Source organism: Corylus avellana, chromosome 1 (genome assembly GCF_965113065.1).
Source record: "Corylus avellana chromosome 1, dhCorAvel1.hap1.2, whole genome shotgun sequence".
Taxonomy (NCBI): Eukaryota; Viridiplantae; Streptophyta; class Magnoliopsida; order Fagales; family Betulaceae; genus Corylus; species Corylus avellana.
Genome location: NC_142490.1, coordinates 47,206,811 through 47,221,813, shown reverse-complemented (window position 1 = coordinate 47,221,813; position 15,003 = coordinate 47,206,811). Strand labels below are relative to the sequence as shown.

General features: G+C 35.7%; 2 protein-coding genes across 2 annotated transcripts; both read right to left on the bottom strand.

The window, feature by feature from the left end:
- Positions 1–3,535: 3,535 nt before the first annotated feature.
- On the bottom strand, positions 3,536–6,672 carry LOC132170740 (ER membrane protein complex subunit-like protein (Protein of unknown function DUF106, transmembrane)). Its single transcript, XM_059581828.2, has 8 exons — positions 6,417–6,672; positions 6,240–6,333; positions 5,608–5,727; positions 5,432–5,480; positions 4,990–5,089; positions 4,813–4,874; positions 4,596–4,654; positions 3,536–3,905 (listed from the first exon to the last, which is right to left on the bottom strand). The coding sequence occupies exons 1-8, from the start codon at positions 6,566–6,568 to the stop codon at positions 3,801–3,803; spliced, it is 741 nt and encodes a 246-aa protein (XP_059437811.1). The 5' UTR covers positions 6,569–6,672; the 3' UTR covers positions 3,536–3,800.
- A 2,610-nt stretch (positions 6,673–9,282) lies between these two features.
- Positions 9,283–12,572, bottom strand: LOC132168507 (dolichol-phosphate mannosyltransferase subunit 1). The gene is made up of 8 exons (XM_059579496.2): positions 12,268–12,572; positions 11,885–11,984; positions 11,740–11,773; positions 11,595–11,671; positions 11,150–11,175; positions 10,880–11,044; positions 10,683–10,797; positions 9,283–9,608 (listed from the first exon to the last, which is right to left on the bottom strand). The coding sequence occupies exons 1-8, from the start codon at positions 12,360–12,362 to the stop codon at positions 9,504–9,506; spliced, it is 717 nt and encodes a 238-aa protein (XP_059435479.2). The 5' UTR covers positions 12,363–12,572; the 3' UTR covers positions 9,283–9,503.
- Positions 12,573–15,003: the final 2,431 nt, after the last annotated feature.

Genomic DNA, 15,003 nt, shown 5'->3' with positions numbered 1-15,003 from the left:
CCATATGAGACACATTACTCATGCGAGATCTGCCTGCCTGCTCAGATAGATAGCTATTTAGATAAATAAGTTTCATATAAATTATCTCACAATTGCTTGCTGCAATAAGTTAGTGAAATTCAAATCCAAATTGTTAATGTCATTATTATTTCAAAAAGTATTATCAATCAAAGAGCCCCTATCTTTTCCTTTTACAACTCCTGTCCCAGCCCCCCATAATAAGAGGAAAAACAGACATCCTTGTGTTTGGCAAAGGGCCGGACCAGAGGACCGGACCGGACCAAATCCAAAAACTCAAAAAAAATTTCTCAAAATTAATCTCAACATTTTTACTTTTTACATCACATTAATTACTTTTTACTACTATTCAAATAAAAAAAATCACTACAAAAATAAATTTTGTTTACTTTCTTATACAAAATACCCTTATTTTTTTTATCTCATATTAATCAAATCTACCACGATACTACTTCACTCTTTTTTCTATTCCATTGCCGAATACAGCTAATCCAAATTCAGTACACTAGATGCCTATAATAAGTAAGCATAGATGCAAGAGATTTAGTTGAATTTTGGACGCAAGCAATGATGCCACGAGAGCCGTGTCAGCAGGAATCTCTCCTTCCTTCATTTTACGTATCGGTTTGGGCAAGACTGTGTGCACACATGCCCATCTTGATGGCTGCCATTCTTACAAGTAGATGTGATTTGCTCTGTAAAGTGCGAAAAAGTTGATGGAAAGTTGGACGGTGGAGAAGGGTTCCCGCTGGATCATGGACCCCCCACAACGACAACCTCATAGTAGCATGGCATGTGTAAAGCTTAGCATCCTACATCATAGTCTACTAGGCTTTTGTGGTTGCTGACACTTGTGGACGTGACCCATTTTGATTTACTATAAACTTTTTATTACGAAATTTTTCAGTTTACGAAACTTCTTATCAAAATTGGATCGGATGTTAGTCTATTGAACCCGTATTTTTTATATATAGCGAATGTAAGTTTTGTTATATACATGTCTAATAAAATTTGAAAAACTAGTTGATGAGACTTTTTATTTCATGTAGATCGGAAAAGAAAAAGCATATGAACCTCGTTAGGGTGTGTCGGTGGAAGAACACTCTTATATTTTATGCTAAAGTTTGAATTTGCTTAACGAAAAAGAGAAGAAAATTTAAAAAGTTGTTTGAGAAGAGAATGGTTGAATGAATCATTTTTCTTCTTTTTATGGAGAGTTTTTTTTTTTTTTTTTTCCTTCACGTGATGGTTGTTTTAGAGGAGGAATGTTTAAGAATAACCGAATTGTTTCTAAGACTCTTATTCTATTAGGCAATTGCTTTCTCGTGTCTCAAGAATATCATAGCGTTAGAGTATACGTGGTTTGGGCCTGACTATTATTTTTTATAAACATTGTTTTCTTGGGATGGTTACAACTACTGTTTAGAGTCTATTTGGGTATGACTTATTTATAATTTTACCTGTTACAGGAGTCTTATTAGGTTAATTTTGGGCCGGAGGGCCCTTTACTTAAGATTATTCTTAAGCACATCAAAATTAATAAAAACAAGAAACATTTGTCCTTAAAGCTCTTAAGTTTTACATCAAAAATTTCTTTCACTCCGCATGTCCAAGAAAAAACTGTCTTTTTCAGTCCATCAGCTGAATCACTTGAAACTTGATGAGGTGGACAAACAATTTTGAGCCTAGATGGGACCCAGAAGTCAATCGATAGTCAACATTCCTATAATTCTTCATCCTCCATGATATGATTTAATTAACATGTTGTCTCCTGCGTGTCTACACGTATGATGAGGCTGGCAATTGACATTAGCCCGGTGCAAATTGCGTAGGAAATGACTGGGGAGGACCTACAATGGCCATTCTGGTTGGCGGTGACCGGATGGCTTGGATTTAGGGTGCATTAGTAATTTCGATTTTAACTAAATTATAGAAAATTACATTTTTAAAAAATTGTAATTTAAAAATATAGATTTTTTGCGTTTTCAAATCGCTGGTAAAAAGATGTTTTTTTGAAAACGCACAATTTTAAAAAGTAAACTGCAATTTTAAAAGTAAATCCGTGATTTTGCCAAACGCTAACAGACATTTAATGAATAAAATTTTTAATAATTTTATTGTCCAAATTTCTATTAATTTAATTAAATATTAAAAAAAATTATATATGAAACTCATCTATAAGAACAAATTTTGGATCATCTGTCCACCTAGCTAAAGCAAATAGATCCCATAAGATTCTAACATTTGATCGAAATTCGGATCCCAATTATGCATGTCATTTTCAAGTATAGTTTGGCGTGAGAAGTTGCCACAACTCTGTCCACGACTTTTCCGTTTCACACGGTTAGAGAATCAAGTAGAAAACTGTTATAAGCACTTAGGTTTTGCTATAATTTGACCATATGTGATATGATGGAATGTCATAGAAAGGCATAAATAACATGTAATATTATTCTGGGAATTCGATATGCATATCACTTGATCTTTATGATGTGAAATTGATAAATATCACATGTTACTCTCGACACTATCATATCTGTCTTTACAAATTTATATGGGAGTTCATATTTTACGAAAATTGGTATTATCTAGCTGCAACATGACAATCTACATTTTAGAAATTGACATAATAAGTAATGCCTAATGTGTCATGTTAATTTGTAAACGTAACATGTGCCATGTGGACTGTCACGTGACAATCTTAAATGCATGACAAGTGTCGGGCGACCTCAAATTATAGAACTCAATTATTGGGAAATCCTTTTCCCAATTTTTTTATTGAGGCTGACTTGGGAGGTAGCTTTATGCCAACATCCCTTTCTTATTTATTGCGAGTCGACCAATGGGGAAACACGTATATTTTTCTCCTTGTACAGTTTTTACCTTTTTTCTTTAAGCAAACACTCTTAGCTCTTGTCAAGTCGACACAGCAACATACCTGGCCCATTCTAGAAGGGGCTGCTTATGAAGTGGGCCTTTCCACAGAACATTTCACTCATTGATCAAAGGCTTCAAAATATCCAAAGTTCTCCGGCCGCTTCGGAAGGTCGTCTGAATCCAAATGGCTTCGAGTTCACTAAAGCGCCAACACTATTTGACTCTAATCATTGCCCACTTTCTTTGTCTTTCCATGTCTTGTTGCTTGTAAGTTATAACACCACACCACACCGTTTGATCATCTCATCCGTACCCACTTTTAGAGAAGCTTGCACCTCAGTTCCAGACAGAATATCCAGCAACTTATTTACCACGGCTGGAGCCACCAAATTGCTCATGGAGATACGTGTACATAAAGATATATTGGGCTGTTTATTTAAAATGAATAGTTCAGATTAAGATAACACAAAAGATAAGAGAATCAGAGATCATAATTCATAATTTGGAGGAGACTCGACTTTTGAAAATAGACATTCGAGCACCCCCAGCTTTTGAAAATTAAGGAGCCAAAACCTGTCAGACTGCTAAAAACAATTATCGAGGGGCACAAATGAAATGGACTTTCCTACTTAGCACAAAGTTGTTTTCTCAAGATTAAAAGTTTTCTTTTACTAAATGAAAATTGAAAGTGTCAAATAATTTAGGCTGCTGTTGTGAGAGTTGAGAAACTTTCGGGAAGTCATCTAGCATCTATTGAAGGAGTACAACTAGATAATAATGAAAGAGTTTTGGGGCCATGGCCACCCCATGGTACTCAAGATGTGGCTCCAACACTGGAATACATAACAAGTAGCAAATAATCATGATGTGATCCAGTCAGGCTGCAAATTAGCAGACGCCATTCTTCAGCTAAGAACTTTTCTCAAAACTGCTTCAGCACGATGCTCAAATTTCGGCAGCGCCCAGTCATGCTGAACTATGTCGAGACTGTCTTTCTCAGCACCCAAGCTCTGAAAAAAGAAAAAAGAAGTGGCTAAGATTGGGAGTCATTCATGATGGAGAATGATGGTCTTCTATTGGCTCCCTACCAAAATTCTTTAAAAAAAATTGAAAATAATTTTTTGCATGTTTACATATACCAAAATCTCCCATCGACCAGGGTTTATACTTTATTCCAGAAAGGAAACTATACCAGAGTATATAAGGAACAATATTGGTTGAAATCCTGGACAGTTAGGAACGAAGAAAAAGAAAGGCCATCCAAATAGAAAGCAGGTCACTCACAAATTATGGGTACATGTTGAGCAATAAAGAATTACGTGGGCAACTATTCCAGAGATTCCTACATGCATAATCGAGTGGGCCTAGCCATCCAACTAGAATGTAGGTCACTTAAAAAGTACAACCATGCTTCACCTAGCTTCACATGCTAATGCCTGCTGATCTATCTTTATATATAAAAGGGAGAGAGGGGGGGAATAATGTGTGCACACGAGCAAAAGTGAGAAGAAAAGGTGTGGGAGGGGTATACAGGAACAAGTTGTTTGAAAAACTCGTTGTTCTCAAAATAACTGCATTTCTCACAAGAACCAACAAAGCAGCCCAAAAGTTTTACACAAAACATGCTTTATGACAGCAAAAATAGGAAGAAAAAAAATGCTTAACATAATAAGGGCACTGCAAATAACTTAAAAGTTTACCCTTGTCGGATCAAAGCCAAACCCACTCATTTGCATCATACGCTGGGTATCATCTGTGGCTGCATCAGAAAATGTCATATCATTAATTCAAAGATTGATATAGAAAAGTCAGCATCAGAGAAATTATGAATGACAGCTGCAGGACTTCAGAATCGTTTAACAACAATCGAAATGTATTTTTCAATAACATCTTAATAAGCTCTAGATCAATACTAACCATTGTCTTCTCCCAGTATGAGACTAAATAAACCTCTTAATCCAAACAGATTGAGGAAATACCTGAAAGAATGAATTGTAAATTATTAGACGCAGCCAGTCAACTACCTAAGAGATAGAAGAAAAATCCAGAAAATTTATTTCAATGATTGGAAGAATCATAAACTTCGAGAGATACCATGAGCGACTACTGACATAGCTAACATCCACAGTACTCAAGTCAATTCCATTCTGTAACATTGACCTGAACCTCTGAGTCAATGGAAATGGTATTTTAGCTGCAGAAAGCAGAGGCATTTAGATAACCTTACATGATAACATCAATGTATTGACATTTACAAAGTATGGGGATCAATCAAGCAGGGAATTTAAGACTGACCATACAGTCAGAAAAGGAAGAGGATGAAAGGAGATATTTGAAAGATCAAAATGCAAAAGAACATCATTTAAGACAGAAAACACAAACATAACTAATGTTCCTACCATCTCAGCATGACACCTAAAAATTGGCATGCAACGCAAGATACATTAAGTAATGTTTCCATACTTTTTCAATAGTAAAATTTCAAATGAAGAAATAACCAGAGAATCAATGAATTAACAGTGGAATAGAAACAAACCTGCTACAAATCCCGAGAAGAAAAAGTTGACCCATGCGAAAGTAAGAGTCTGATCAGCAAGAGAGTATCAATACGATCTATTTCTATTTCAAGCAATTATACCAACAAGTAATAGTAACAAAATACACAACCACAATGTCTTATCAAAAGAGGAAAAACTATGTAACTTGCAATACCTGGGGTATAATCATTGAAAGGTTTTTCTTCATCATATCCATAGCCATATTTGGATCAGAGAACATTTGCGCCTGGGCATTTTGAGCCTGGCCCTTAGGAACAAACAATAGCCCATTTTCCTGCCATGCCACGACATATATGTAACTTCAGTATCTGTGTCTTAGACACAACCAAACGAAGATGACAAGCTTGTCTAGGCAAATGCACTCCTTTAGAAACAACATAAAAAATAAAGAACCAAACTAGCCTGCCCGTTACAACTTCAACACACAAAAGGCAGGTCGCTAGGGCCACCAAACTAAGGAAAAAACCACAAGAACTCACATATTCATCTTGCTATAACTACGAGGATAACAAAACCTAGATAAAACTTCAAAAGCCCTAACTTTGCATTTGAATTTGACTTCAAACGGCACTAAAAACCACTGCTATATTCTCAAAGCAGTGATTAAACTTTTAGAATTAAAAATTGAGCACCACTTTTGAACTTTCTAAGACTCACAATAAGAAATTGAGCTCAAACAGACCTATCATCGAAATCATTAACACTTCAATCATTCTCTAATCTAATTATTTTTTATAAGTAATTACAACAAAATTACTAATTGTAAACCATAATTAGATGAAATACCTCGTTGCTGTAATAGAATCTGCGAGCGCGAAACGACTTGAAAGGAATAAAGTTAGCGCCGGCACGTAGATTCCGAGCCCTAACGATGACTTGCCTGAACCAATACCACAAAATCCCAAAGCCTATGAATAAAATTGCGCAATATGTTAAAGTATAAATTAGGGTTGGGAGACTTGCCCTTCTTTGACGATTTTGGCATCGGGGACTTGGTTGGAGCGCATGAGCTTGGAGACGAAGTGGCGGAGCACTCCGATGAGGACCATCACCACCGAGAGCGGGATCAGCACCCAGTCTCTGATCGCCGTGTCTAGCACCAGATCTTCCGCCATTATCAACAACTAGAGAGAGGCTGTGTACTTCTGATTCTGATCTCCCTCTCTCTCTAGGCGCTTCCCGGTTTGTTTTGATGGACCGTACGCGTCGTCGTGACAAGTGAATGGGGTTATTATTGTCTTTGTATAATGCCTCAAATTTGACACGTTCACAAGGTTCGGCAAAACAAAAAATCTTCGGTAAAATTTGTCACTTCAACATTGTAAATTTACCAAACTAACATTCACAAATAATATCAAAGAGCGTGTCCTCAATGAGTAGCTCAATCGATTGTGAATCATGCCTCATGAAGCGGAAGTCATTAGTTCAAATTATTTCTCCACATTTCCTTGTGTGGACATATCAAAAAAATATATATATCAAACAACGTCAAAAGCAAACCCAATCCAAAAAATATAACACAGAATTAAATAAATTTATTACAAGAAATACCTAACCGACCAGCAACATTGAAGCTCAAAATAATGAAACCCTAACCCTTAAAGCAAAGGAGTAGTGGCAAGAATCAAAGCAAGAATCGACCTTCAAAGCGAGTGTGTGACGTAGTAGGCTTGATCGCCCTCTTCGAATCGAATTGGCAGGTCGATTGCTTAGGCATGTTCTAAGATGGGAGTGAACTTTCCAAGGGTTATCAGGTTATTGGGAGATGGGGATTTCAGGATTTGACAAGAAGGAACTGAAGGGTTCTAGGGAGAGGGATAAATCGGATTTCCAAGACCAGTCATTCCAAGACCCTTTTTCCCCACTTGATTAAAAAAAAAATTGTAAATTATTATTATTATTTTTTTAACTTCACAACTAATTTTGTGAAAAAGGTATATAATTTTTTCAAAAAAATACATTAAGATAGTTGTTAACATCAATCTTTAGTACAAAGACCTCGTGAGCAGAATGAGGAGATTGTAAGTGAAATGAGCAGAACAAAACTCATAAGGCTCATTGCAACTTAATTTAAGTTTGTTATACCAAGATTGATAATTGGCTGGCTGGCTGGGGATATGGTTTTAACTAGGAAAAATATATATAATTCATAACCTTATTTTTTGTTGACACAGTTAAAAAAATTCATCGTTCACTTATGAAATCGTAATCTTAAACGCACTCGAAATGTCTATACAAAATAAGACTCATGTATATATATTATTGTTTGATGAAAAAACTGATGAGTATATCATACTGAAAATAAGCCACATGCAGTAGGGTTTTGTTTCTTAAAGATGCTTAGCTTGCTATTGATGCACATCGTCCAGTTGCTTGATTATTTTCTGTCAAATGCTTCTAACTTTTTCTTTGTAGGGAACTTGTATAAGATATACGTTTACTCTTTAAGATTTGAATGACTTCTTCCCACCTCGATCATTTTCATTCTCTCAACAACCTAGAGAAATCGCGGCCTTGGTCTCTTTCCCCAGCAGTAGATTAATCTCACATTCCCTTCCACAAAATCTCTCTAGCCAAACAAGTTTTAAGGCTTATGTTCTTGGTAATTTTCACTCTCCAATTTCACACCAACCTTTGATCCATAGCAGCTTTTCTTCAAGGCGCAGACGCTTAGGCACACCGGTGCCATTTGATGCTAAAAGCTCAGAATCAGGAGAGGGAGATCATCGAGTTCTGGAGGCAGTTCTTAAACTTCACAGCGCATTTAGGAGCAAAAACATCTATGAATTATCATATATAATTGGAGATGAATGCCGGTGTATCTGCAATTTCTTCTCATTTTTCATATCTTCTAATTTTCTATTAATGCTTTAATAATCATAGTTCATATTTTTCTCTTGCTATTTTTTTTTTTTCGTTATAAATTACACATACAGAAACAAATATTTAACATGTTTAAATTTTTATGTATTAAAATAAAATTAAGTGTTTTTTAGTTATTTATACATTCATGCAGTGTTTTTTTTTTTTTTTGAACGAACATTCATGCAACTTTTTGTGTAACTTTGTATCAATATGTTAAGTAATGTACTAATGTATAACTTTAATTTTTATTTTTATTTAATAGATTTTATATGTTTTTTTAACCTATAATGAAAAGTACAATAAAAATTAAATTATAATGAAAAATTTCGTGCATAATGCACGGATACGAGTCTTTCATATACTCTATTTTAATAAATTAAAAAAAAAAAAATTAAAAACGTACGAATAAAACAACTAGGTAGAGCCTCTGTTTGGTTCGGCTCCCCGTCTTCTCCAAAAGCACCAGTCAGCTCTCTTGTCTACCAACCTCTTTTTTTTTGTTAAATAATATATTTCTTCTGATTTATGTTTTCAATTATAGTTCCTGTTATTAGATCAGAATCACACACCAATGTTATCTTCGTTGACCCAAAATGAAAAAAGAACTAGACTTTGTTATGGTGTAGCTAAAAATCCGATACACAGTTTTCAATAAGAAGTAAGAACACCCACCCCTGTAAAGGGGTAGCAGATCCAAAACTTATGGATCTTTCTTATACACCCACCCCTCTAATGGGTTTAGTGGTTTGCATATTGTAAGTGCTTTTTTGTGCTTCTTAAAGCTAAAATCTCTGTATTTTTTGAAACAAAGAATACTAGTAGGAGAACGCAGGCTCTGTTTGTTAAAAAAACTAACAATCAATCAAAAACACGGAACACTAGATCCTAAATACCATAAACCCACATTCAATCCGTGTTCTAGGTATAAAATTATGATCTTTTAATATGTGACCAGACAACTCAATTGCCATCAGAAGTAAATCTTACTTAAAAGGAAGTGACTCATAAACACAAGAGCCAATGTGCTAATCTGCTGTTAAGACTCAATTGAGAATCTTAGTTGTTTGTATGATAAGGCCTATCAAAATTCATAAACAAAAAGAAGAATTATAGAGTGAAAAACCTTACATGACTAGTGCACAAAATGAAAAAAGATGATCACTTGCTTGTCATTTCTGCTTTATTTTATGTTGTGACCAACAGATATGCAAGGCCTTTTAGATATTCCACAATTTCAGATCCTCCAAGCTTTGAACTTCCGTATACTCTATCAACAAATGTAATTGGAACCTGTAGACAAGCACAGGATCCAGATCAACTAAAAGGTGGAAGATCAATGAGTACACCTAGAAAATACATACATAAAAGCGAATCAAGCAACACAAAGCATTCATTATCATGAGTACTTGAAACTGCTCCTCCGATAGATTCTGCAGAACTAGCTTAAATGTATAAAGTTCAAGCATCACTACCGGACTCCCAATGTTACAAATCCTTTGAATACATGAGTGTGTTTAGGAAGAAAGAGAATTAGGCAACATGGTCAGATAGGCAAAACCGTTTGGCTGTTTACTGTTGATGCAGAGCTGGGGTACATTAAGGGGAAGACAACAAAAAAAAAAAAGTTGCAAAGGTAATCATAAATTTGAAATTTGTGGCAGCCAAATAAACATGCACATTTGCCTTGTTAACTCAAGACAGCTATCAATAAGGCATAGCTGCATTCATGAAGCACAACATTGAGAGGAGTCACATGGCATAAATTCAAAAATACATATGTATGTTCATCCTTGCTTACATACATACAGGCCTGAATATGCACTTGTGCATGCGCTGTTGGCATTTCTAACTGCTTCCATGTATTTTTTTTCTAAGCTGATTCCATGTGTTTAACTGTGTAAGAGAATTTTTTTCCTCAAGGACTCAAAAGAGGAGAAAGTATATCGCACTTTTCGAGCTCCTATCATTCCATGTATTTCAGGCTTTACTTCTTTACTAAAAATTATTTCCTTCCACCCATATTGATAAAGTTCACAATTAATATTCAATTTGCCACAAAACTTGAAACAGAAAAACCAGGAAGACAAACCATAATGGTAGGATGTTTATATTGCAAACCGAAACTAGTCTGACCAACTCAAACCCACACTTGCTAGTAAAGTTCTTTTACTATAACTTTAACCAAGTGAGATGTTGAGGTATTCGCATAGGATGATCCCAGTAAATTTAGTATTTGAGAGCATAAGATCCAAAAAAAAAAAAAACCCGCTGGTTAGGATCAAGACCCACACAACTGAATGTGCACAAAGTTTGTCAAATTCAATTTTAAACCATGATAATAGACAAATATGTAACTCTACCTACCTCTTCAATATGGTAGCCTTTTCTAGAAGCTCGAACAATCATCTCCATTTGAAAGACATATCCCTTGCTCACACAGGAACTAATGATATCTTCAAGAACTGATTTCCTATAAAGCCTTCAAATGATCCAAGTAACTTCAGTTTCAAAATCATGGAAGTGTCGAGCAATTGAATAACTTAATACGATAGTTTGTGTACCGGAAAGATCCAGTCAAATCTGATACACCAGGCCATAGAAGTGTTTGTGCAAGAACATTGGCTCCCCTACTTGTTAGCTTGCGCATAAGATTCCATCCGTGAACACCCCCACCTTTAACATAGCGGGTTCCAGTAACTATACTTGCACCAGTCTCCAACTGTTTCCTTAATAAACACATCATAGTAAAAAAAGTCAGAAGGTTTTCCAGAAACTAGGCACTCTATGTCAAAATTGGAGCATAGAAAAGAATCGAATGGAATTTCTCTTACTTGATGAAGCTTGGCAAGTATTTAGGCTGCATGACGAGAAGCAAATAGGTCAGATGAGGAAACTATAGCCGATGGAAAATTGGAAACAATAATGTGATAAATTAATACTATGAACAGGGCTAGCAACTACAAATAGCCACAGACTCCATGCACTTACCTGGTCAGTGGGTCTCATGGATGTTTTAACCACCATCGGTGAATCCAATTTATATTTTGACATTTATTTTGGGTAACCACATGAATGAAATACTAGATGGTTCACAGAAAAAGAAACACCAAAGCATAATCGAGTTGTAGACATCAGAAATAAGTTGGAAGCTTTCCTAGCTGCCAACATACACAACTGAAAGTGGCAAATTATCATCCATGGCAACCTAGATGCCTTACCAATTTCAAACTTCAACAATGCACCAAATTATTATCCACATCCCACCGACATACTTACATGGTGTGATAGATCAGCATCCATGATTACAACAAAATTTCCAGACGCATGCTTAAGGCCATGAGAGTAAGCCGTTCCTGAAATTTGAATACACATCAAAGCAAGCTCCCTGTAATTTTTTATATACAGATTATAACAGACATACCTAACCCAAGCTTCTTAGGTCTAGCTCTCAAAAGCTGCATCATTTAAAAAACAAAGTAGGGGATCATCGTCACAAGTCAGAACTAAGCATGAAAAATGAGTTTGCTCAGAAATTCAGATTCATTTTCAAATCTAATGGTACTCACAATGCGATCTTCACCATATACTTGCTGTAGTTGTTTTACAACTTCTTGAGTCCCATCAGGACTACCATCGTCCACAACAATTATTTCAAAATCAACATCCCTTAACCAAACAAGAAATTGTATGAGACGTCCATTCACGAAACTATTACCTATTGCCAACATAATCTCAAGCACGGTCTACATGCAAGGCGCAGGAACAAGCAAATGAAACCCATAAATGATTGTATATGTTTATAAGACCCAAATCCCAAAACAAGGCCAATTTTCATTTCAATTTAGAGAAGCCTTAACAAAATCAAGAAGAGTAATCCAAAATCAGATCCTAGAAAAAAAAAGAACTGGGACGAAAAAGAATTCTAGGATCAGAGACAAGGTGGGCATACCGGAGATGCTTGAAGACGAGGAACACCACGAGGGCAGTATTGAGGCGTTCGTTGTAGGTCGGGATTATTATGCTGTACTTGTTCCTCTCCGCCATTCTGAGCTTGGTTTTACTTTCTGATTCGGGTTCAGAACGACTTCGAAAGTTCGGCGGGGTTTTGAAATTTCGGGATTTTGACGGTGAGTAGCTCGTCGCCGGAGATGTGGGTGGCTCGTCGTCAGCTGTGCTGGGCGTTCGTGGTCTCCGGTGGCCGGCCGTCGGTGAGGGGAGAGGGAAGAGGAAAGAGAGAGATTTGTCAGAAAATGTGGGAAGACGATGTTTTTAACATCGGAAGAGATAAAAACAGTAATGCTTTTTTTAAAAAAGGAAGAGAAATATTAGGGTCAAATAGAAAAAAAATATATAGATATCTAACAATTCAATTGAAAAAAATGTATACATAAGATATGAATGTATTGATGAAAGCACTCTAAAATCATTTATTTTAGGATTGTCGTGGTTAGATTGGGTATCGTATTTGCTTTGATAGTGAGCAACAACATAATCTTAAGATTTTTTTTTTTTTTTGAAAAAAATTTTTGAAGACGGAATTTTGAGTTTTTGACTTTTTTTTGGGAAGAAGGAAAAAATAAAAAGGGTTAGCAAAGAGCCCATATTCTCTTTGAAATATGTAGGTTAGTGAAATACAATGCATATGGAAATTAATTAATGATAAAATTTATATATATATATACCAAACCACAAAAAAGAGAAGAGACAGACAAGTAGGCCCCGTTTGCCAACAGTACAGCATGGCCAAAAAAAAAAAAAAGGACCGGGTGCATTTGGGCAAATGCACCCGGTCCCTTTTTTTTTTTTTTTTTTTTGGCCAAGGGGGTAGCCGGACCACCCCCTTGGCCATGGGAGCCACCCCCTTGGTCAAAAATGGGGTGGTTCGGCCACCCCATTTTGTCCAAGGAGCACCCCGATCGGTTCTCCTTTTTTTTAAAAAAAATAAAAATTTCAGTTTGAATTATCTGGTTGGAAAGTGAATAATTTAAGTGTTGTTTTTGAAATTTGTGTGCATTTTGACTGAGAACCCTACAACAATCAGATGGCACTGTAGCTGGAACAGTGCCGTTCCAGCTACAGTGCCGTTCCAGCTACAGTGCCGGCCCCGTGCTATTGGCAAACGGGGCCATATGTATTTTTATGGTTTGAGGGACTAAGAAAGGTGATTTTGTAAGTATTAAACTAGGTAGAAAGACTTTTTGGGAATTAGCTTCAAGAGAAAGAGACAAGAAAAAATAAAAGAAATGCAAATCATTTTACTTGGGGAGAGATGTATAAGGATTAAGGAGGTGTGATGCATTCGTAAGAGCATTCCCAGCAGACTCCCTATAAGGGAGTCTGTTCCCTATATGTAGGGAATATGCCCAAAAAATCATAAAAAATGTCCCACAGCAGATTCCCTAAATAAGCCTCAACCATGAGGATCGCTACAGTAGAACCCAAAGTATAGGGTTCTACTATTGCGATCCTTATGATTATTAAATTCAAAAAAAACATTTCTCTCTCCTCTTTACACTCTCCTCTTACAATTCTCTCTCCTCTCTCCTCTCATATATATAATATAATTAAAAAAATAAATATTTTAATAATATAGGGAATGATTAAGGGAAGCTATTGGGGCGTATTTTGATATAAGGAAGCAAAAAGTAGTTTGGATCCTTAAATATAGGAAAAATGACGAGAAAGCTGCTGGAAATGCTCTAAAGGAAAGCATACAAGCCTTTTTGACCGAATAAGGGGACCACCCTCCCTTATGCACGGAACTCCTTGTGGCTCTGCAAAGGGAGATGAGGTGCTCTCCTCGTTAAAGCATCACGAGGACAGCATTTCTGAATACGGTACCCAATTCTTTTGCTATTAAAAAAATCTACCTTTAAGTATTCACAATGCTCCCTTAAATTTGAAAATAAAAAGTCACTTTATTAAATTTAAAGAACTTTTTTTTTTAGAAGTTATCAAATAATAAATTATCTATATTTCTTTTTATCTTAATTAAATATTTTTATTTATTAGTTTGAATGCCAACCATTTTAACTGGCATGCAATAGTCGTTAAAATTATTGACAGAGTTCTTTGGTGGATTTTTCTTTATTGAAGTTATTAACTCTTTGGTATTTTTCTTTGAAATTATTAACGTTTGCACTTTTGTATGTGATACATTGCTGTTTCGCTTTTCCTTTCCGGCTTTCAGGCCAATTGGTCACTTCAAGTCTACGACAGTTTCTTGTAAGGCTGCGTTATCCCATAGATTTATCATAGCCAACCATTTACGAAGAAACCTCAATAAAATCCAAGAATGTTTAAATCTGTGATGCAGGAGGAGTGACAGAATTGAAGGAATAAGAAAGTTGAAACTTATCTATAAGTCTTTGAATTGAAGAGTCATATATTGACGAAAATTATGTTATAAGAGTGTGATATGAAACGTTGCTTTTAGAAAATAACTAAAAGCAAAACGTTTCAACATATTTAACGAACTTAAATGGACGTTTAACCTTTCATAAAGACAAATGTCAGAATAATTAAACACCACTTGTCGCAATGATATGCCCTCCTCCTAAAAACTCCCCTATTATATATATATATATATATATATATATATATATATGAGACTAGAGAGAGAGAGAGGCTGTGTACTTTTAATTCTGATCTCCCTCTCTCTAGGCGCTTCCCAGTTTGTTTCGAT